The sequence below is a fragment of the Nannobrachium achirus genome (assembly GCF_963921795.1).
Source record: "Nannobrachium achirus genome assembly, chromosome: 22".
Lineage (NCBI taxonomy): Eukaryota > Metazoa > Chordata > Actinopteri > Myctophiformes > Myctophidae > Nannobrachium > Nannobrachium achirus.
Window position 1 is genome coordinate 47,010,178 of NC_137829.1, and position 24,338 is coordinate 47,034,515.

Genomic DNA, 24,338 nt, shown 5'->3' on the forward strand with positions numbered 1-24,338 from the left:
ATCTCCAACGAGCCATCAGTATCTCTAGTACTCTCTACATCATAACAGCTTTCTCATAGTGAACTAGGGTGCCCAATAACACCAGTTCAGGGTGCCTCAGAATACTTTGATAATATTTAGAATGTATCAGTATTACTTCAGTTAAACCAATTTAGACCCTCTAATGCCTCATGCTTGCTTTGTAAAACACCCCTGAGTTGCACTGTACTTGAGTTATATTCATACACCAACTCTCTTCAACAAAAATAGCCGATCTACAAGCTCTTGTAGCATCTTGTAATGAGCTTGTAAATCTGCTACTTTTGGTGAATATCCCCTTAGAATAGGGATGCTGGGGTTTAGTGATTGAATGCCAAGTTTATTTTAAATCTGTCCTAATGAAAGATTTAAGGGAGCCTCCGCACACTCAAAAGTGTGCAAAATCATGTTCTTTATTTTCAGTTAAATAAAGTGCAAGCTTTTGGTCATAGACCTTCAGGCATGCAGCACCTCGATGAGCGGTGGTCCTTTCACTATTAATCTGTCCTAATGAAAGCAGATATTTTCTCAAGTTGTTATATGTTTGTTAGGCCTATTATGGACAGTATTTGTTATTATTCCAAATAATAAATATGCTGTATTTGCATAAAGCAAGTAGGCTATTTGTCTACTCCCATGTTGATATGAGTATTAATATCTGTTTAAGGTAGATTTAGAACAAATACAAAATATGCGATTAATTGCGATTAATCGTGCGATTAACTATGGACAATCATGCGATTAATGGGATTAACATTTTTAATCGACTGACAGCCCTAGTAAATACCTTTGACCTAGTTTACAGACCATGTGTAAACACCTTTGACCTAGTATACAGAACCATGTGTAAATACCTTTGACCTAGTATACAGAACCATGTGTAAACACCTTTGACCTAGTATACAGAACCATGTGTAAATACCTTTGACCTAGTATACAGAACCATGTGTAAATACCTTTGACCTAGTATACAGAACCATGTGTAAACACCTTTGACCTAGTATACAGAACCATGTGTAAATACCTTTGACCTAGTATACAGAACCATGTGTAAATACCTTTGACCTAGTATACAGAACCATGTGTAAACACCTTTGACCTAGTATACAGAACCATGTGTAAACACCTTTGACCTAGTATACAGAACCATGTGTAAATACCTTTGACCTAGTATACAGAACCATGTGTAAACACCTTTGACCTAGTATACAGAACCATGTGTAAACACCTTTGACCTAGTATACAGAACCATGTGTAAACACCTTTGACCTAGTATACAGAACCATGTGTAAACACCTTTGACCTAGTATACAGAACCATGTGTAAATACCTTTGTCCTAGTATACAGAACCATGTGTAAACACCTTTGACCTAGTATACAGAACCATGTGTAAATACCTTTGACCTAGTATACAGACCATGTGTAAACAACACCTTTGACCTAGTATACAGAACCATGTGTAAACACCTTTGACCTAGTATACAGAACCATGTGTAAATGCGGTAGCTGGAGAAAGAGCCGGTGTTCTGGTGTGGAGTGTTGTGGTTGTGTGCTTGCTTGCTTGGAGCTGTGCTGTTGCAGCTACAGAAGGCACTTTGAGGTGAAGGGTGTACGCCTTGCTATTCTGAAGGTTGCTTCATTCCCTCCCTGCCATTCTCTGCATCTCTGAAGTCTTCTCTGTGGTGCCTGGGGGGGCTTTTGAAGTGTCAGCCACACACACACACACACACACACACACACACACACACATACATACACACACACACACACACACACACACACACACACACACACACACACACACACACACACACACACACACACACACACACACACACACACACACACACACACACACACCACTTATGCTGTCTGAACACGTAAGGCATGTTTGTGTGCGCTTTGTGTGCATCAGTGTGTGTGCGGGGTCTGCGTGCGTGCGTGCGAGTGAGTACCGTATGCATTTATGTGAATGCTTGTTTTTTGGTGGTGTGTGTGTGTGTGTGCGTGTGTGCGTGCGTGCGTGCGTGCGTGCGTGCGTGCGTGCGTGCGCGCGCGCGCGTGCGTACGTGCATTCATTTGTATTCGTGCCCAATGCCCATGCATCCCCCTTATCCACTTTAAACCCTGTTATCCCTTAAAAAAAAGACACACACATTTTTGTTTTCCACTGCCTTTTATTTACTTTATTTCTGCACTGTAATTTCACTTTCTTATTCTCTCCTATTCTTGTTTTTATGCACACATGGACATCAACGGGGGCTTGAGCCCCTGCCCTTTTAACCGTCTGTAAAAAGTGCCCTCTCCAGACCATGAATGCAGCTTTTACTATGGTGAAAGAAATGCAAATGCCCCTCTTTCCATGCCATACCTGAAGGCAGCATTCAAGAGAATTGCCTCCAAACTCTCCTGAACTTGAACGAAGCATCTTATGTTGAAAGAATTGCCCTCTCTGTGTAGAAATCCATGCCGTTGCGCCACATCTCCAGTATTGACTCGATTATGCTTAGTTCAATGTGGTATCAAGCTCCAAAATAGCCGACCTTCAAGCTTGAGCTTGGAGGTCTGCTATTTTCGATATTTTCACCAAAAGGCCCTTTTAGAAATGTCAGCCCCTGCCTCTCTAACATTCTCTGCACGTCCCTCTGTGTGTGTGTCTGTGTGTGTGTGTGTGTGTGTGTGTGTGTGTGTGTGTGTGTGTGTGTGTCCGTGCACGTTTGCATGTATGTGTGTGTAGGTGTACGAGGCGGTGCCGTGTCACAACGTGTGCAGCCAGTACGAGTGGAGGACAGAGCCCTGGTCCATCTGCACCATCAACTCTGTGGACGAGACGCCAGCCTGCGGGGAGGGAGTGCAGAGCCGCAAGATCAGGTCAGCAAGACGGCCTGGCCTGGACTGGCCTGGAGCCATAGACACAGGGGTCATCAACAGTGGTGTAAAGCAGTGTTTCTCAACCTTTTTTCTGCATGGGCACACTTTTCATGTCCCAATAATCCATGGGCACACGAACATAATACGGGGGTGTAAATATTGTCACTGTCGGGCAGAAACCTCGTATCTCCAAGTTTCAAATTTGTACGTTTCTTCGCAAAGTAAAGCCCTGCTTCATCACACAAGGCTGTCGCACAACAGTAGTGAAAACAGCCGATCTACAAGTACACAACGCCTTGCGGTGCGAGGCGTTGTGTGCTTGTAGATCGGCTGTTATAGAACTGACTGCCAACAGACTGAACAACAATGCTGGTATAACAGCCATTCACACATATAGTTTGGAAAATTATTTGAAAATGTTCACCAACTACACACATCCAGCTAATGCACACACATTAGCTGGATGTGTGTGCGCGTGCGCTGCCTGCGGCCCAGCTCAAGTCACCTTTTGACCAATGTGGCCCTCAACCCAAAATGAGTTTGACACCCCTGTCCTAGACGCGTGATTGGAAAGGACACCCGGGCTCCAGGGAAACCCCGCCTACCGAAGCTTTTGATTGGCTGAAGCGGAGCTAGGGAGCGCTCAATTGTAGTCGCTTGGACAGGGCGTTTATCGTGGGCTTGCCCAGGCCTTACGGCCTGGGCATAAATATAACGATTGCATTCACCACGGCTTCGTAACTCGCCTGCGGCGCTCGGGGGCGAAGAGCAGGACCAAGGTCCGCTGGCCTTCGCGCCGCTTGCAGTGTCGTGGACAATCGAGCGGCTCCGTCTGGAGCCCGGGTGTCCTTTCCAATCACGCGTCCTAGACACATGAAAACCAGAAAAAGTACAAAACTATGGTGCCGCCTCTTTAACTCATTTACTGCCCCACCCCGAGAGTCCTGAGAAAAAGCTGTTGGTCCAGGCCGCTTCGCCCGAGAAACCCTAGAACAGGGGTCTTCAACGTTTTCAGGCCCAAGGACCCTTTAGTTGAGAGAGAGATGAAGCAGGGACCCCCCACAACCTGTTCATAGATTCCAAACCTCTTTGCCGAAAATAGACGACCTACAAGCTCACAACGCCTCGCCTTGTAGATCTGCTATTTTTGGCTAAAGTTCTCAGAATATGGACGCTAGGGTTCAAGTGGAAAGGAAAATGTAACGGAAAAGGAAAAAAAGTTGTGACGGTGCAACAGTGTCATTTTAAGCAAAGTCAAAAGACACTTAGGGCCCTATTATGATCCAGGTCTTATGCCTTATGCCTTAACTTCTTTGCCTTTTTTGGAGCGGTGAAAGCGCTCCCAATGAACAGGTATGTCCGTGGGTATGTCTGTGGCTGGCTGGGTGGGTGGGTGGCTGGCTGGGTGGCTGGCTGGCCGTGTCCGTAGCCTGGCAATACCTTGAGTGGCCACACACAAAACACTAGTTAAAGGAGGGGCGCTGTTTTGTGCAGGCCAGGCACACTCACCACTCACTCACAGGCACAGTTTACACTCACTCACTCACTCACATAGGGTACAGCTGCTCAAATTCACCGCTCCACTTCGAACCGAGGTTTGATTTTTTTTTACTATATAGACATATTTTTTTTTATATTTCAAATAGCTGATCTGCAAGCTCACAACGTGCAGATGTAGATCAGCATTTGAAGTATTTAACTTTTTTTTTTTCAAAATAGTAAAAAAAAGGCAAAGAAGTTAAGGCATAAGGCATAAGACCTGGATCATAATAGAGCCCTTAATGTCAGTGATCTCATGTGGCGCTCTCTATCTGCACTCTTTCTGGCTATACTGTACGTGTCAGGCAACCAAGAACCCACTGCTGGTCCTAATCATACGACCCTCTGGCAAAACTGAAACATATCTAAAGCTTTGAGAGGAGCGCAAAAAAAAAGTGGCACGCCCAGGGGAAACTGTTGAAAAAAAAGGGAAAAAAAAGAAGAGCTAGTCTATTTAGAGACAGAAACTCGGTATGATTTTGCTCAGAAAACAAAAATAAGGACCCAGTTTGCAGAGCCCCAGAGACTAGTTATAATGCTCTCTCTCTCTGTGCTGCGGTGGCAGGTGCGTGAGGAGGGGAGAGGAGAGCGGCGGCGCGGAGGGTGCTGCTGCTGCAGCCAGCGTGGATGACAGCCTGTGTGATCAGGACGACACCATGCCACCAATAAGAGCCCGGGTCTGCTTCCTCCCCTGCCCCGAGGACTGTGTCATGTCCGTCTGGGGACCCTGGAGCCCATGCCCCCAGGTAGGAGCCACTAATGGACCGGACCGGACTGACTGACCGGCTTGTTGGGTTGCTTGTTTAGTCCAGTGGACACTGGTTCACCAACCTTGTTTTCTTTTCCTTGGAGCGTCTGACACTGTGTGTCAGCACAAACGCACGCGCGCGCACGCACGCACGCACGCACGCACGCACGCACGCACACACACACACACACACACACACCAGTGGGGTAAGGTAACTAAGTACATTTACTTAAGTACTGTACTTAACTCATTCAGAGCCCCAGACATTAACGGATTATAATGTCCAAAGTGCCTCCTTCAGGTCCCATTCACTTGCGTTGTCTTATTTTGAAGGCCAGAAGTCCACCGCGCAATCACTTCCGGTCTGACGTCATCGGATCGTGCGCCGGAACCGATCCGTGTCCACGTGGAGTTGTGTAATGGCCGACCGGGAGCTTTTATAACTGTGTAACATAAGTGAGCATCTGCCTCCATCCTAGCTTCTAAAGTGTAGTTTTGAGATAATGGACATTAAAGATGAGATCCCCCGTCCACCTCAATGTTATGGATGGGACTATTTTGTGCTCGTGGAGACGTGATGATGCGAAATCAGCGACGGATTTCGTCTCCGGACCGTCGGCCATTCTTCTCGGTAATGTACTCGCCGTTACAGTAATCTATTACTTTTCCCGAGATATCCCGTGAATGGCACTACAGATACTCGAGTACATTTCGCGAGACATCTCGCGAATGGCACTAGATGAGTTAATTACAGTTTTGAGGTATTTGTACTTTACTTGGGCATTTCCAAATTCCAATACTTTTACTTCTACTCCACTACATCTGAGATCCAAATGTTGTACTTTTACTCTGTTACATTTATTTGAAAACTTTAGTTACTAGTTACTTTGCAGATATAAATGATTATATTATAAAACATACATTAATCCACTTTAGCCCTATATTATACCAAGGCTATTTGTACTTTTTCTTTTGGTACTATGAGTATATTTTGAAGTCCATACTTTTTTACTTTTACTCAAGTACATATTGAATTCCAGACTTTTACTTGTAAGGGTGCCCTCACACCAAAATACCTATGAGAGTGGAATCCGCGTTCCGCCAATGCATTTCAATGAGAGTGAAGCGGTTTCATGCCAGCAGAGGATTTCTGCAAAAAACGCTCCCTTCTCATTGAAATGCATTGGCGGAACGCGGATTCCACTCTCATAGGTATTTTGGTGTGAGGGCACCCTAACAGATTATTTCTATAGTGCAGTATTGATACTTTTACTTATGTAAAATATGTGAGTACTTTTTCCACCACTGAGACACACACACACACACACACACACACACACACACACACACACACACACACACACACACACACACACACACACACACACACACACACACACACACACACACACGCACGCACACACGCACATACACACATCGATGTTTGTCAAACATGTTCACCGCTTAAAGCCTCACTATGTAACCCTTTTTAATTATAGTTTAGGATAGTTGTAATACAAATGTATATTGTATTATAATCACAGTGAGTTAAAAGGGTACATTAGTTTCTTACCGATAGGGATACTTTTATTTGGTGTGGTGCGGTGTCGTGTAGTGTGGTGCTAAAGCTGCAGTCGAAAAGGGGCTTTAGAGTCTCAAAAGGTCATGTCTCAGCTAGACACAGATCTGACACCAATTCTGACCTGATGGTAAATGATTGAATCCGGGTTAGATGAGGAAAGTACTTCTCGTAGAACGAATAGCAAAAAATAGCCGATTCAGACACTCAGAACACGCCACATTGCGAGCGCACGTACACATAACGTAAACACTGCACTGCAAATTAATGCAAATTAATCACACTAAATAAGCGCTCCCGGTGTTGTGTACGCACCTTTTTTAGAGTCTCACATCATCCCCCGCTGGAAACTGAGCCGCGTGTCACACCGCCAGAGAGATGATCCTATACCGCTCTTTAACTCATTCAGAACGGACACTATCATTTGTGTATCATTATTTTATGCTTTAACCATTGAAAAATAGCAGATATTCAAGCTCACAGCGCGGCACCGAGTGCCGCGCTGCGAGCTTGTAGATCTGCTATTTTTGAAAAATCGTGAAAATTAGAATTTTGACCCGATTCTATAAGACAGTGTCTTTTGAATCCTTCTAAGGTTTTTTGAAAAACCTAATGTTTCTATCTCAGCAATCTGGCCAGCCATCGTCAAAGAAAAGGTCCTTTTCACTTAACTGGAGCTCAGTTAGTCTGTCCTTGAGAGACTACTATGTCAGTGGTTCTCAAACCTTTTCATGTGAAGGACCCCCAAAATTATATTTATTTGGCCACGGACCCCCATCTCAAAATATTTAGTTCCAGGGACCACCCAGAAGCAAGATTTGAGGTACAGATGTTTACATTAAAAATACATATATTCAAATATTTGCACACATTTTTCACAACTTTTTCAAAAATAGCAGATCTACAAGCTCGCAGCGCGGCACTCGGTGCCACGGTGTGAGCTTGTATATCTGCTATTTTTCACTGGTTAAAGCATTCAATAATTCTAGGCCCTAAATGGGTTAATTACATCTCAGCCAAGCGTAGTATAGCGCAACAAACCAATAGAATTACGTACGACGCACAGATTTTATTGCTCTGAAAAAAGGTGGCTCCCGCTTGTAACGCCTGCACCCTTATGAAAATTACATTTAACATAATGCTATTATCTTGCCGTATAATTAATTCATTCTACATAATGAGTTTGCCCATAGGCTAGAGAGGCCTGGCATGTGGGTGCTACGGCTGTAACCGAGCTGCAGGCACCTGCTGCTGTCTGTCGCTGATGTGTGTTGCAGCGTTGTTATAGGCTTTCTGTCAAAGATAACAAGTCACTGGACCAACACCAGAACCCCAGCAGAGGAGGGGGGGGCAGAAAGATTGACAGAGAGCAGTGACGGAAGTACTCACATTTGTTTTACTTAAATAAAAGTATCAATATGGAGGGGCGGCCTTAGGAATCTGAAGGCCCATTTCAAGAGCTATTGATGAGGCCGCCACCACCGCCGCGCCGCATCGTACACAGAAGTTGACTTCCAGTCAATGACTGGATGCTACGTGCTATTTATATATTATTATATTATATCACTACATAATGTTGACCTAAATGGCGTTATATTAACAAGGTTATGATTATTGAAAACATGTATATCAGTAACTATCAGGTGGACTGATCTTGACTTTGGACAGGTGGAATAGTTATACTACTTTACCTGAGTTACATCTGCCACGTTGTACTTGAATGTGTTGACATTAAATAATAATCCTTGGTGCTTCATGAGTAACAGCTTGCTGTGGCAACAGAGGAACTTGCAGTGACAGCTGCATGTTGAACAAAGGCTAGAAAGATACCAAGGATGTCACTGTTATGAGACACTGATAAGTACCCCATTATACCACTCAAAGTTTGTTATAAAGATACCAAGGATTCATCAGTGATGTCATTGTTATGCAACGGGGAAGAATCTAGTCGGGTGATTTGTCCATTCTGCTGGCTAGCTCTTGGAGGCCCCCTGGTGGCCGAGGCCCGTTTCAATTGAAACGGGTGAAACATAGCTAAGGCCGCCCGTACGGCAATGTGGAAATACTCTCTGTTAACCCATTTAGTGCTCCAGACATGAACGGGTTAAATGTCCAGCGTGCCTCTCGCAGGCTCCATACGCTGCCATTCTCTTATTTTGAAGGCCAGAAGTCCATAGCGTAAACACTTCCGGTTTGACGTCATGACGTCATTCAACGGAAGCGATCGTCACCCCATGCCGTTGCTAAAATGGCCGATCGTTGCCTTTGTTATTACGTTATTGTAGCGAGAATCTAATGCCATCCTTGGCTTTAAAAGTGTTGTTTGGAGAAAATTGACATTAAAGATGAGATCCACCGTCGGCCTCCATGTTAAGGGATTACTATTTTGTGCACGTGGATCCGTGATGATGATGAATCGGTGAGTCCAATCGTGCCAGGACTTTCCAACGGACCATAGGGTAAGGGTGCTGGCGTTACTCTATATACAGTATTTTACACGAGTATACTCAGGATCGGCACTCTAAATAATCGAGTATTTTTCACGAGTATACTCGGGATCAGCGTTAAATGAGTTAAGTAAAGTCTGGTATTAAAAAATGTACTTAAGTAAAAGTATTGGCAGCTAAATTTAGTTCAACCAAAAACAGTCATTGCCCAGAATGTCCCATCTCACTCGTTTTGAAAAAGTATAAAAATATTTGACACAGAATAGGGAAAGCTCATCTGTGTAAATCCAAAATGAATGGGGGGTTGTCCAAATGTCTGTCATTACTACTGGGCCTTTAACCCATTTAGGCCTACTATTGAATGCTTTAACTATTGAAAAATAGCAGATATACAAGCTCACAACGCGGCACCGAGTGCCGCGCTGCGAGCTTGTAGATCTGCTATTTTTGAAAAATCGTGAAAATGTGTGAAAAATTTTCAATATATATTTTTCAAAGCAGACTTTTGTAACTCAAATCTCTGCGTCTGGGGTGTCCCTGGGAGCTTGTATATCTGCTATTTTTCAATAGTTAAAGCATAAACTAATGGTTAAAGTGGTTCAAATCTAACGCAACTCGGGCGCGTTCCAGGTATTTGAGAGTTATCATTCCATCAACAAAAATATATACAATAATAACCTATTCGTATCTGAAAACAAATCACTTCAAGCTCAGGGCTGTGTCGTTTTTGCTACCCATTGCAGCAAACCCCTCGTTCGCTTCTTCCAATCTGGAAGGCGCTTTCCTTGACTGGAGAGAGAAAGGAATAGACGTGTGAGTTTGAGGTTTATTTATGGACGGGACATTTGCCTCCTTCGCACAGTTAAAAGAGAGATACGACCTCCCCCAGTGAGATTTTTGTTGATACCTCCAGATTAGGAGTTATGTGAGGAGTCATATTCCTGATTTTGAAACTGCAAGGCCAGATAAATTGGATGGATGTTTAAATCATGCAGCCGAGACCAGACGCATCATTTCTTATTTGTATGACACTTTACATAATAGGGCTCCGGTCTCGACTGATTTCTCGAGCCGATTGGGAGGCGGAACTGGGCGTACAGCTGACTGAAGACATCTGGAATGGGAGTCTTGAATACATACCTGTGCGACATTGTTTAAGACAATTCAAAATATTACATAGGTTATATTATTCAAAAGTAAGCCTTTTGATCCGGTCTAGGCATGGCCTAAACTGGAAACTGGTTTTGTTCACCCTGTTTGTTTCCCCAATCCCTATTTAAATGCTTGTGAAGTGTAATCTTGCCAGTCACTATGAGTCGGACTAAAAGATGGATATACCAAACAAACTTTTTCCAAAATAAGCAAAACTACGCCGCACCAAGGGGTTTATTAGGTGGGCCCTAAAATTATGCCCTTGATCGCGAGGAATTATTTTGGGTTAAAACTGTTTCCGGTTTGATCATTCTGGCCAAAGTGTAGTGCTTTGAGGACTACAACATGACCAAGGCTGTTTCCGCTCCTGACCGGATCAAAAGCCTGAAATTGGAAGCAATCACTGGCTAGGGAAACGGGACATTCTGCATAATGAGTGAGACTCCTGGTTCTTTAAGTATATTTTGATGCCAATACTTTTACTCAAGTAAAACAATTGAGTACTTCCACCTTTGGAGGGGAGGAACAGAAAGACTGACGGAGAGGGAGAAGAGTTGAGAACGTAGAGAGAGAGAGGGAGAGAGAGAGAGAGAGACAGAGAGAGACAGAGGGAGAGACAGAGAGAGATAGGTGGGGGAGAGAGAGAGAGAGAGAGAGAGAGAGAGAGAGAGAGAGAGAGAGAGACAGAGAGAGAGAGAGAGAGAGAGAGAGAGAGATAACCTAATTAGTCCAAGTCGTCTCTGCAGACATCGCCGTGTCTCGTTCAATCTACTCAATCTACAAGCCCTGGCAGCGTTCCTAAGCATCAGTGAAGGCACACTCAGCCAGTCCAGGCATTCTGGTGCAGAGACGCTAAACCATTGTTGTCTGCTCTTAACTTGAATGCCAATGAAACCTCAGCTCAGCAACCGTGCGCACTATTAGTAGTTATGCTGGATTGATCTGGAGAGCTGCTACAGTAGGCTACATACCATTGTTGCCTATCGAACTTGGCACATTTCCTGGGGCAACCTGCCCAGGTCACACATGTCACACGTGTCTTCTTATTTTTTCACTCTCAAAAAGCGCCTGCAATGTAGCACATTTGAAACTACATTGCAGTGCACATCATGCTATGGGGTGATCACTGCTTGCCTCCTGTGAATCGTTTATTTCGTTTGCTGAGTGAGGTCAGCAGACAAAGTGACGTGAGTGAGATGAAAACACCTGGGTGAAATGTGCCAATCTCAACAGGAAACAACAGTACTGTTACAGTACCACAGGATGATTGTCTGCCGTGAGGAATAGGGCAGGATCTTTATATAGAATGTCATTTGGGCCATGCATTATTATTATTTTTATTTACTTGAGTAAAAATGCAAACGTATCGGCATCAAATGCCTAAAGAACCAAAAGTAAAAGTAGTCATTATTTTCGATCAGATTTACGAGTCCTCAAGTTGTGAGCTTGTACTGCTTTGAATAGCCAACGTATAAAAAGGGGCTTAATTGATTCATGGTGCATGTTTTGCAATAATAATCTAAATTAAGTAACTTGTGAATAAAGTTATAAGAAGTACACCATTTTGCCTCTGAGATGTAGTGGAGTAGAGGTCTGAAGTATCCAAAAATGGAAATACTCAAATAAAGCAAAAGTACCTCACAATTGTACTTTAGTACAGTACTTGAGTAAATGTACCAAGTTACTTTCAACCACTGGTGTCCAGTTAACCTGCTACTGCACAGTACAGTACAATTCCTCTTCAACCACTTAAAGGACAACTTTGTTTTTGGTGGCTAAATATGTCTTTTTAGATACAATAAGCCGGCAATTTCTTTGTTACTATTTAAACCAAACTGAACACGAACGATCTTGGGAATGGGCTTATTGTGTCTAAAAAGACATTTAAAATCACTAAAACGATAGAAAGAAGTAAATTAAAACATTTTAACACTCATCTTTTCTCTATTGACTATCTAAAATATGAACCCTTGTTGTAAAAAAACAACCCTATGTGAGTCCCTCAGGGCTCTACTACACTACTACACATACTAGTGTGTGTTCTGATTTCTGTTATTGTGGGGAAAGCTTTCACAGAAGATAGAGAATGAATTGTATTTATTACCCGGCTTGTTTGAATGCTTGATTCTGATTGGTGAATCGCTGAAATCAAAGGTCTGATATTTCTGGATAACAGACCACTCCGCTCTATAACAGACCGCTGCCTAATCAAAGACTCAGAACACCTGCTGCAGTCAGGCTGCACTGCGTGAATCTTGTGCTGTATCCAACATGTCAGCCATGTAAACAAACACACAGCGACATTTACAACTAGACGTTGCTCTCAAGAATGTTTTAAAAAATATTTTAAGCGAGAAATAGACGATGCAGTATCAGAAAATGGATTCTGTCTAATCAGCACTTCCTTGTTTTCCAAGGCGACCGTGTTGCGCTGGGGGGGACGCCCAGCGCAACACTTGTGGAATGCTTTCAGCCGTCTGTAAACAAGGAAATACTTTGTTTTGTTTTTAGTTTTTAGTCAAATTATTAATTTGATTTAGTAGCCGGGTAATAAGCGAGATAATGGCTGGCTCCTCGGTGTCTATACATAACATTCCTTCAGCCTGTCAGGCTGTCGGTCTGTTATGTATAGACAACCACCGCGGAGCCAGCCATTATCCCTTACATAGCGCCTTTATCCAAGGCGCTTTACAATATTTGTGCATTACATTCACCTGTTCACACACACACACACACACACACACACACACACACACACACACACACACACACACACCGAAGGCGTAGGAAACCATGCAAGGCATGATTAGTATTAGCCTGACTGCAAGCGTCAGACTCTACACACACACTACGTTTCACTTCGTTTTGGGAGAGAGTATGATCCTTCGAGGAGACATTCTACTTCTGCGGGGGCGGGCTAAAGCCTATTGACGTCACACACACACACACACACGCACGCACGCACGCACGCACGCACGCACAAACGCACGCACGCGCGCGCGCGCGCTTAGAGCCCCCGACGGCGACGTGGTGTGACATTGCAAAAATACGTTATTTCTATAACATATTATATGATTGCATGTTTACGTTAGTGCAAAATGGTATTAAAACGTAATGAAACGGCACTATTGTATAGTTTATTAAAATAATTTGAGTCGAGTCTGACTCCGCCATGACAGTTTTCACGGACCACTAGGGACTCTCACGTGGGCAGAAAAGCTCAGAAGGGAGGGGGCTGCGGGTGGCTGGGACCGGACCAGCCTTGGGAATCCACCAGACGCCAAACCACGTGCCTCAAGTCTACAGCCCTGATTGGCCCATTCAATTCGCCCGCTCTTCAGGCGAGACGAAATAAAATAAAATATCTACGGGGTCAGTCCACACTACACACCACCCACCAACAGGGGGTGGTAATGTGCGGACTGATTTATCAGGCTAGATTAGTATAGTCTGCATGATTCACTGTAACACTACTTCCCAGTAGAGCTGTGCTGTAGTTCTGTAGAGCTGACTCCTCATTAAATAAGACCTTTATAAGTCCTTAATAACCTATTTTCTGTTCTGCAGATTTGTGAACATAATAAACTGATAACAGTCAACATCTTTGCCGCAATGTGTTTAACATACATTACTGGTTGCTGCTATTTCTGCAATATGCAGAACATGTTTCCATTCAGGCTGGGAACTCATTTTAGTGTAGTACAGCACATGTACACTATGTAGCAACATATTTGTTTTGGTAATTTTTGAATAATATTTGACGTTTTTTTCCGAAAACTTTATAAATGTACACGTATTACTATTGGAGAACTGAGCACATTTTGTGTGAATGATAAGCTGGATTGATACCCAATGCACTTGCCATCCTTTTCCCTTATTTTCCCAAAGGAGTTCTCATCAATGTTAAATGGAGTTGCTGAGCGGACGAGATGCGGTCTTTAATCTATTATTTAGGTGACCTATGTACAGGGACTTAGCATTGGCAATATTACTGAAACCAAAACAGCATAACAGTCAGTTTACACGCACGCACGCACGCACGCACACACGCACGCACGCACGCACGCACGCACACAGGCACGCACGCACGCACGCACGCACGCACGCACACATGCACGCACCCACTCAAAGAACCACAATCCTCTTGACAGATGCAGTATGTACACATATACTGTATGTTTTCATGCATAAGTTATGTATTATGTCAATATGATGTCAAGCATGCGATTTGTGATACTGTCCAGGAAAATTAGAAACATTGCCTAGCCTCCCCTTGCCAGTGATTTTGAGCGTCTTTATTAGCCTTTGAAGATCCACAGATTTAGTTTTTTTTCCAACGTGGATGTGAACAGAGGAGGTGACGTTGATAAGACTCGCCTCTCTTCTTTCCCCGGAAGAATAACATTATATTCGCGATCATCCGTTCTGTCGTTAGGGTCCGTTGAAAACGCGTTGCGATGTGACGCACTGTGAGCTTGTACTGTAGATCAGCTTTTTGGGGGATTTCTTAGAAAGTGGTGAACTGTGTCTTATGAGGTTTGCTATGCCCGACAGCCATAATTTGCTCCATTACGAGCTGTCTTGGTTTATTTGTTTCTTTGTTTTTCAGTCTGCACAGTGCACACAAACAAAACATTATGCTGTTCTCAGATCGGCCTCGCAAAATTAGTTGCAGTTCAAACATAATTGGCCCTGGCGAAGGAGTCTTTGCAACTGTGTGCGTGTGCGTGTGCATGTGTGCGTGCGTGCGTGCGTGCGTGCGTGCGTGCGAGTGCGAGTGTGTGAGTGAGTGAGTGAGAGACGATCATTGTGTTTGATCAGTGAGTGTGTTGGAGAAGCAGCTCGTCTCATTAGGTAATGACAGTGATGGAGATGTGCTTGAACTGCTGCGAGAGATAATGAGAGAGAGAGAGAGAGAGAGAGAGAGAGAGAGAGAGAGAGAGAGAGAGAGAGAGAGAGAGAGAGAGCAGGGACGTGCTGGCCGTTGGGAAAAGCGGGACAACTCCCGAACGGCCGGTTCATAAAATGTCGGCCTTCGTTCCATTTTGGGTGCTGGGCGGCCAACAAAGTAAATCGCCACTGTCGGGCAGAAACCACGTATCTCCAAGTTTCAAATGTATACATTTTTTCGCAAAGCAAAGCCCTGCTTCATCATAGAAGGCCGTTGCACAAACGTAGTGAAAACAGCAGATCTACAAGCACACAACGCGTCGCGGCTCGCGGTGCGAGGCGTTGTGTGCTTTTAGATTGGCTGTTTTCACTAGTTTAAATCATTTTAAAATGATAAATACAAGACAAACGGTTTTGGACATACAAGGTTTCCACCCGTCACGTGTCATGATCTGAAATGGCAAATCTTTGAGTAGCAGCAGCGCTATAGAGAGAGATCTCTCTCTATAGCACGCAATGAGGGCCTCTACAACTCGGAAGATCTGGGCAGCACAGTCAGAATTATGTTTTTTGACTTCTCCAGTGCTTTCAACACTATCCAACCGTCTCTGCTTGCGGAGAAGCTTACGCTGATGGGAGTGGACAAGGGCTTTGTGGCATGGATCACAGACTACCTTTCAGAAAGGCCACAGTCTGTGAGACTGCAGAGCTGTCGGTCTGATGTGCTGGTGAGCAACACGGGGGCCCCGCAAGGAACTGTGCTCTCACCCTTCCTGTTCACTCTCTATACATCGGACTTCCTCTTCAATTCCAAGACCTGTCATCTGCAGAAGTTCTCAGATGATACCGTGGTGGTCAGCAAGATCTCGGGTGACAACACGGCTGAGCACGATGGTGTGGTTAGGGACTTTGTGCAATGGAGCGAGGCTAACCATCTCAGGCTCAACGCAAGCAAGACCAAGGAGATGGTGGTGGACTTCCGCACCTCCAAGAGAGTCCCCCCGGTGCCAAGCACCATTAACGGTGAGGTGGTTGAGCTTGTGGATAACTACAAATTCCTCGGAGTACACCTGAATAGTTCACTGGACTGGTCGGACAATGCACAGGCGATTCACAGCAAGGGGAAAAGCAGGCTGTTCCTCCTGAGAAGACTGAGATCGTTTGGGGTGTGCAATAGGATGCTACAGATGTTCTATCAGTCTGTCATGGCAAGTGTCCTCTTTTTTGGTATAACATGTTGGGGTGGCAACAACAGAGCAGGTGACACGTTTAACCTAAACAGACTGGTGAAGAAAGCAGGCTCTGTCGTCGGGTCCTCTCTGCAGGGGGTGGAGGAAGTAACCAGTGTGCGCACAGCGAGGAAGCTGGATTCCATCTTGGAGAACTCCTCCCACCCCCTCCATCTAGAGATCACCAGTTACTGGAGTAAGAGAGGAAACGACCGCTTTACCTACCCAGGACGGAGATGTGAGAGATTAGGAAAATCTTTTGTACCGGCTGCCCTTAAGCTGTACAACGAGACACATAACGGACGCTTGAAAAGGTCTCCCTTCCTAACTTAGACTGACGGAACCTTTGCTGTATTGACATTGACCTCTAAGGAACTATTGCTGTATTGACTTTGACCCAAAAGGACCGTCCAGGAAGAGTGCTCATGTGCGTCTTGCGGTGACACGCTTCCTAGTTTCTTCTTTTTTCGCACTGATTTTTTTTGACTTTGCACTATTAGTTTGTGTTGGTAGTTTCTAAGTATTTTTGCTTTGTTTAACAATGACAGTGAGATACTTGTTTGCACTAACTAGCATTGACTGCTATGGTCTTTTTTGCAAGACACTTTATGTATATATACTTATATATTATTCGCCCCCTCTATTGATGCACCTTCTCTTTATTGGTACTGTACTGCTCTTTTTTTTGTTCTCTTGTTTCTTTCCCTCTTATCTATTTTTTCTTACGTCTCTGTAACTTTGTAAATAACTGTATACTGCTGTGCTACTACTGGACAACTGAATTTCCCCCTTGGGATAATAAAGGTATCTATCTATCTATCTATCTAACTCTTTTTCCCAGGCTGAATCAGGGGCCCAGCATGTCCCTGAGAGAGAGAGAGAGAGAGAGAGAGAGAGAGAGAGAGAGAAGAGAGAGAGAGAGAGAGATAGAAGCAGTGCTAGATCTAGAACAGTAATAGTCCAATGTTAAAAGGGTGCCATGTCTTCTTTGGACTTTCACAGCAATCTGACGCTGCATTCATGATTTGAGTCATTTTGTTCGAAAAATGTGCTTTGCTATGTCGACTGGTGGAGCTATAACAGGCCAATGTGAAAAGGCTGGCATACCTAGTGGGAATGTGCGTGCAAAATTTTACGGAAATCGCACCCTAGCTGTTTTCATGATTTGAGGCATTTTGTTCAAAACGGACCAATCCTGCAAACTTTGGAAATTAGCCAATTAAACGGAATATGAAATATCGGACGGATCCGTCTTGATCGCATGACTATAGAGACACCGTGTACCGATTTGCCAGATTTTTGGAAAATAATTGAAGGCGTAATATCAAAACAATTGTTTTACATAAGTTGTCCTGCTTTTGGCGCTATAAAAGACAGATGTGAAAAATGCAGGGCAAATATTTTTCCTCTAGGGAGTGCGCTAACAACATTTTACACTGATCGGTGTAGTTATTGGTAAAACACAAATCGGCCTGTTATAGCGCCACTATGAGGCTGATTAGAAAAGAAAACTAGTAGCATTTCTTCCTCGGCCTAGTGGGAATGTGCGTGCAAAATTTCACAGAAATCGCACTCTGTGTTCATGATTTGAGGCATTTTGTTCAAATAGTCGGGGGCCTTAGGGAGATAGAATGGTAATTTTGTGCTAATCAGTCTAAAAGCGCCAAATTTTGCACAGATATAGCCCAGGGCATGCTCTAATGATTTAGCTAGGGCGCCCGAGTCTGCGACCTTCGGGGTCGCCACAGCGGCAAAATCAAGTTGGGCTCCCATCGACTTTCAATAAAGAGGAAAATACCCAGAAAAGAATCTGCTTTAAGTAGGATGTGAGGGGTCTAGCTAGGGGTTTGTCATGATGCTGAATCCATTGCAAGCATTTGTTTTGCACAAAAAAAAAACATTCCTTGGGCAATAAATGGCCCCAGAAAACGATGGTTTAGTGATGAAAGTGATGAGTCATCACTTTTCACAGTTTTGTGCTAAACAAATGCTTGCAATGGATTCAGCATCATGTAAACCCGCTTTTAGACTGATTAGCACAAAATATCCCTAACGCCCCTGACTAAAAAGGGAGCACTCTTGCAAACTTTGGAAGCCAAGCTTAGCCATTCAGGATGGAATATAAAACATCTGAAAGACCCTTAATTATTTAATGACTATAGAGATAGTGTGCACTGATTTGCATGATTTTTGTACCGTCCAAAAATGTGTTTTGCATAAATCTGCCTCCTGGTGGCGCTAGAACAGGCCAATGTGAAAAAATGGGGGCAGGTCGAGGTTCTGCTCTGACACCCAGCCAGGGAGTGAGCGTGCTGCGTGCACAGTAGTTTCTCTGTCATCATGCCAACGGTGGCGGAGATTAGCTGTTTACAGACGTAAGGACGGACGGACACGCACGCACGCACGCACGCACACACGGACACGCGGACAGGGTGCAAAACATAGTCTCCCCTTGCCTTTCGGCCCAAGTGGATGGACCGACAACCACTCTTTTTCACGGCTACACTCAATCGTGATGGTCGGCCCCGGTTATGATTTTAGTTTCGCGACCGTTTGTAACCAAACTGACCTCCTTCCTTTAATCGTCAGATTACACAACATGCACACACACATGGCTTCCGGGGCTCTTCAAAATAAAAGGACAGGCTATGGCCGCGGCAGGCGTTGTGTTAATTGAAATAAAATTGCTTCTCAGGTCAAATATTTATATGCGATTAAACATGTGATTCATTTCGATTAATACATTACAAATCCTCTAATTAATTCGATTTTTTTAATCGAGTACCAGCCCTGAATTATTCCTTCGGTTCTTTTCCCCAATGTCCTGCAAAGTAGTGCTTTTGGACATTTGAGGTTTCCACCCGCGCAGTGGCTTCAGTTCAGAAAAAGCTAAGGTATGGCAACATGACTGGTGTCACGGCACCAGTCATGTTGCCATACCTTAAGAAGTACATTCTATTCCCCCCCGTTTCTACAGTTTCTAGGGCTGGGTATGGCAGCCTGGAATGGTTGTTCAAGTGCAGCTAAACTTGGCATGTTAAACGTGAGACAATACCTTGTTAAAGAGACCATTTTGTTAAATTTTGTAGTTATTTTACTGTAATTTAACAACATAATACAGATAGACAAAGAGACATTCATGGATTTATATTTAAAGGTAACTTTTAATTTCCCCCCTGGACCCAGGGTATGGCAGCTGCATACCCCTGCCATACCCAATTGACGTCCCTGCACCCGCGACACACTAGTGACGAACACTGCTTGGTGAACACTGCTTTCTAATAAAGTAATTCTAAAAAAGCATTGTTCCGACTCCCCCGAGGCACTATGATACGTGCAGCAGTACCATGTCATCTTTCTCATTTGGTTTTAGGGTTATTGTTAACTCACCTTTGGCAGTTTAGGTCAGTCTCAAAACCTAAACAAAGGGGCAGCACACGTTCTTCTCTTTCATGAGGCTGTTAGGGAAACACGTTCACTGTTTTCTGAACAAAGCAACCACTACCAAAAGTTTTTCTTCTAACTATCAAATAAACTAACTTCAAGAGCCTTTTTCAGAGTGCTTTGAAGTAGAAAGCTCCCTGCCGAAATTCGTAATCTTTTTCTTCTTCTTTTTTTTTTTTGTGTGTGATGTGAGCCAAATTGAAAAAAGTGAGTATTTTGTCCTCCTTGACCTGAGATTCGAGATGTGCTACCTTTTTTAAATATTCTTTTGGAACAAGCTCACTGGATTTGGGGTTTAGCACTACCCTGCCGAGAGCCCCATTGTTGAACAAGCACAGCCACCTTTTCCAACTCAGTCAGGCCTAATACATTTTTCCTTGTTGATTCCTGCCTTGCTTGTTGATGTGTGTGAGCGTGTGTGCGTGTGTGTGTGCGCGCGTGCGTGTGTGTAAATCCTCTGATGTGATTTTCAAAGACCCAGGGATCATGCAACTTCTTTCAAAATATGAACGTAACGCCTTTTAAGTAAAGAAAGAAAAAAATCACACAAAGCGTAGTCGCTGTCCAAAGGCTGTTACTTTTTAGGAAATGGACAAAAATGTGCTTGGATCCAAATGGAACGAACATTTTTATCATTTAGTCACAAGCTCTTAATACTTTTAATTGTTTCTTTATGAAAACCATACATCGTCGTTGTCAGATGAAAACCTTGTATGTCCAAAACCGTTGCTTTGCTTTGCGAAAAAACGTACTTGGAGATACAAGGTTTCTGCCCGACAGTGACGATATGTTTCATCTCTGTAGCGTTTTGAGCTTGTGAATCTGCTACATTTGATGCTTTTGTGTGACTTTACAAAAAAGAAAGGTAAATATATATGTAGATTGGAGGTTTCTGCTCGACAATATATTTATTTAATGGTGTTGCAACACAGTGACATGTGCAACGCAGTGTGAGTGACGCTGTCTTGTTGTGGCTGCAGCAGTGTGTGAGTGATGTTGTCTGTGGTTGCAGCAGCGTGCAGGGGTGTCGCACCAAATTCTGGGCCCTGGGTACAAGCCAGGATTCACTTCGGGCCCCCCATGAATGGGCACGCATTATTTTGTGCTTTAACTATTGAAAAATAGCCAATATACAAGCGCTGCGAGCTTGTAGATCTGCTATTTTTGAAAAATTGTGAACATTTGTGCAAGTTTTTGAATATTTTTTACCCGATTCTATAAAGGTCTTCTAAATCCTTCTAAGGTTTTTTGAAAGAACCTATGTTTCTATGTCAGTGGTGCTCAAACCTTTTCATGTGAAGGACCCCCCAAATGATATGTATTTGGCCACGGACCCCCATCTCAAAATATTTAGTTCCAGGGACCCCTCAGAAGCAACATTTTACTTACAAATGTTCGCTTAAAAATACATAATATTCAAAAGATTTTCACCACTTTTCAAAAATAGCAAGATCTACAAGCAGAGGTGTCAGTTCAGCAAAAGCTAGGGTATGGCAAAGATGGGAGTCCTCATGGGAAAGAGGCATTACATTTTGTATAACACGGTTCTATAGTGAAAATAGCAGATCTACATGCTCACAACACCGAAGGTGTTTTGTCAGTTTTTTACACAGGTTTCTATGGTTTCTTGGTCTGGATATGGCAGCCTGGAATGGTTGTTCAAGTGCAGCTAAACTTAGCATGTTAGTAAACGTGCCACAATTAACAATAATGCATTGCACCTGTGCAGCTGACCTGCGGAACCTGGGAATATACTATTTTGTCAAGCTGGGGAGAATACAAGTGTGGAGAATATAATTATAATACCTTGTTAAAGTGAAAAATGTTGTATTTGTAGTTATTTTACTGTAATTTTACAACATAATGACCAGCGCAGATAGACAAAGAGACATTCATGGATACCCTGCAGCTGCAGGGTATGGCAGCTGCATACCCCTGCCATACCCAATTGACGCCCCTGTCTACAAGCTTGGCACGGTGCCGCGCTGTGAGCTTGTATATCTCATATTTTTCAATAGCTAAAGTACAAAATAATGAAGGCTCCTCCACTATGGGCCCTAGTAACTCAGTCCCACTCACCCCTCCCTGGCAGTGTGTGAGTGATGTTGTCTTACTGTGGTTGCAGCAGTGTGACGACCAGGCCGCAGTGAGGAACAGGACCAGACGTGTCCTGCGTCTCCCGTCCTCAGAAGACCAGGCCTGTCCAGAGGACTTCCAGTCTGAAGCCTGTCTGCTCAACACCACCTGCTTCACCTACCAGTACCGCCTCTCAGGTTGGTGTGACAAGCCCCTATCAAGCCCCTATCATAGTCCAAGGTGAAGAGCTATCCATAGTGAAGGCCATCATAGTCAGTCACAGTGAAGTCCTAACACTGTGACTGACTGGTCTAGATCGACCAATCAGTGAACGGGGTGAAGAGCCTATCTGTCTAAAAGTAAAAACAGAGATGTGTCGGGACTCGCGGTGGAAAGCTCTTCACCGCGAGGAATGACGTAACGTTGTAGTTTTATGACTCAAAAAGACTACACCGCGGTGGATAGCTCTTCACCGCGGTACCGACTCTGATAGGGGCTTCAGAGTCCAGGGTGAAGAGCTATTCACTTCACCGTGTTGTAGTTTCCTAGCTATCACCTAGGCTTTGTTATGTATTTTTAGGTGATAGCTAGAAAACTACACCGTGGTGAAGTGAATAGCCCTTCACCCTGGACTCTGATAGAGGCTACAGTCTGACTCGACCCCCAGCGCTTGAGTCTATATCGTTAATGTGAGCAGAAACCTGTTATCCCCATAATTAACTTTTTTCCCACAGACCGAGCGCTCTTAATAAATACCAGTAAGAATCCCTAATCGGGAGATAAGCGACCGTCAGGTCAAGCCTGTGTACCGCTTTGCGTGATTTGTGTGCAAAGTCAGTAGGGGCAGTAGCAAAATATGTGTTTTGCAAACAATCGGCCACTTGGTGGCGCTAGAAGAGGCCCATGTGCAGGTAGATGTGCAGGTTATCCTTGGGATAATAAAGGTATCTATCTAGATGTGAAGATTTTAAGTGGCATGTATGCTGGCATGGATAGGGGCAACGGTGGCGGAGATAAGAGTAGGGGGAATATGGGAAATGGGACAGATGCATGTTGATGACATGAGTTGCGAGATACTGTGCCCGCTGTGCGTGATTTTTAGGCAACGTCTGTAGGAGCAGTGTCCATTAATGTTGTCTGGAAAAAGCAACCTCAGGGTGGCGCTAGAAGAGGGGAATGTGAGAAATCAGGGGCGGAGGTTGTGGTTTGCCAGCCAAGGAGTGTGTGTGCAAAGTTTGGCATGGATAGGGGCAACGGTGGCGGAGATAAGAGTATAGGGCCAAAAGTTTGACGTGACATGACGTGACGTGACGTGACGTGATGTGACGTGACGTGACGTGACGGACAGACTGACTGACTGACAGACACCCGGTGGAGGTTTTCATAGTGTGTGTGTGTGTGTGTGTGTGTGTGTGTGTGTGTGTGTGTGTGTGTGTGTGTGTGTGTGTGTGTGTGTGTGTGTGTGTGTGTGTGTGTGTGTGTGTGTGTGTGTGTGTGTGTGTGTGTGTGTGTGTGTGTGTGTGTGGACAAAATAGTAGGTCCCCACAACGGTTAGGGTTAGGTTTAGGGATAGAGTTTAGTTTAGGGTAAGGCCACAGGACTTGCATAAAAATGAATGGAAGCCTATGTAATGTCCTTACGAGTGAAATATATAGTGTGTGTGTGTGTGTGTGTGTGTGTGTGTGTGTGTGTGTGTGTGTGTGTGTGTGTGTGTGTGTGTTTCAGACTGGAGTACATGCCAGCTGAGTGAGAGGGCAGTGTGTGGTCAGGGATCTCGCTCACGCCTCCTGGACTGCGTGCGCAGCGACGGCAAGGTGCTGGAACTGAGCGTGTGCGAACAGGTAAGCAGAAAACTGTCTCCATATTCCAACTTCTTGCGCTGAATATAAATGAATATATATGCCCTACTTGGTCGTACTTCTACAGCATCACACAAAAGCGTTTTGTCCAACATTGATTCTGACAAATTCAGACGGGGGAGGGGAAAAAAATCCTGCGTCGAAGTTATTTGTTTTGAGCGACAGTATGAGGAGTTAGGGGCAGGTATAGTCTTAAGGGCTTTTTAAATATAAAAAAATAGCAGATCTACAAGCTCGCAGCGCGGCACCGAGTGCCGCGCTGCGAGCTTGTAGATCTGCTATTTTTGAGAAATCGTGAAAATTTTAATTTTGACCCGATTCTATAAGTGTCTTTTGAATCCTTCTAAGATTTTTGGAAAAAAACTGTTTCTATGTCAGCAATCTGGCCAGCCATCGTCAAAGAAAAGGTCCTTTTCACTTAAATGCGGCTCAGTTAGTCTGTTCTTGAGACACTACTATGTCAGTGGTTCTCAAACCTTTTCATG

The 24,338-nt window shown here is 44.1% G+C and overlaps 1 protein-coding gene across 1 annotated transcript in view; it reads left to right on the top strand.

Moving 5' to 3' along the window:
- thsd7ba (thrombospondin, type I, domain containing 7Ba) overlaps window positions 1-24,338 on the top strand; it is a gene marked incomplete at both ends in the record, with an annotated part of 450,762 nt that overhangs the window by 367,532 nt on the left and 58,892 nt on the right. The window contains 4 exons of the mRNA XM_080752925.1: window positions 2,757-2,890; window positions 4,995-5,175; window positions 22,044-22,191; window positions 23,720-23,835. Of these exons, the coding sequence (XP_080609051.1) occupies window positions 2,757-2,890; window positions 4,995-5,175; window positions 22,044-22,191; window positions 23,720-23,835 (579 nt within the window). The remainder of the gene's footprint in view (window positions 1-2,756; window positions 2,891-4,994; window positions 5,176-22,043; window positions 22,192-23,719; window positions 23,836-24,338) is intronic.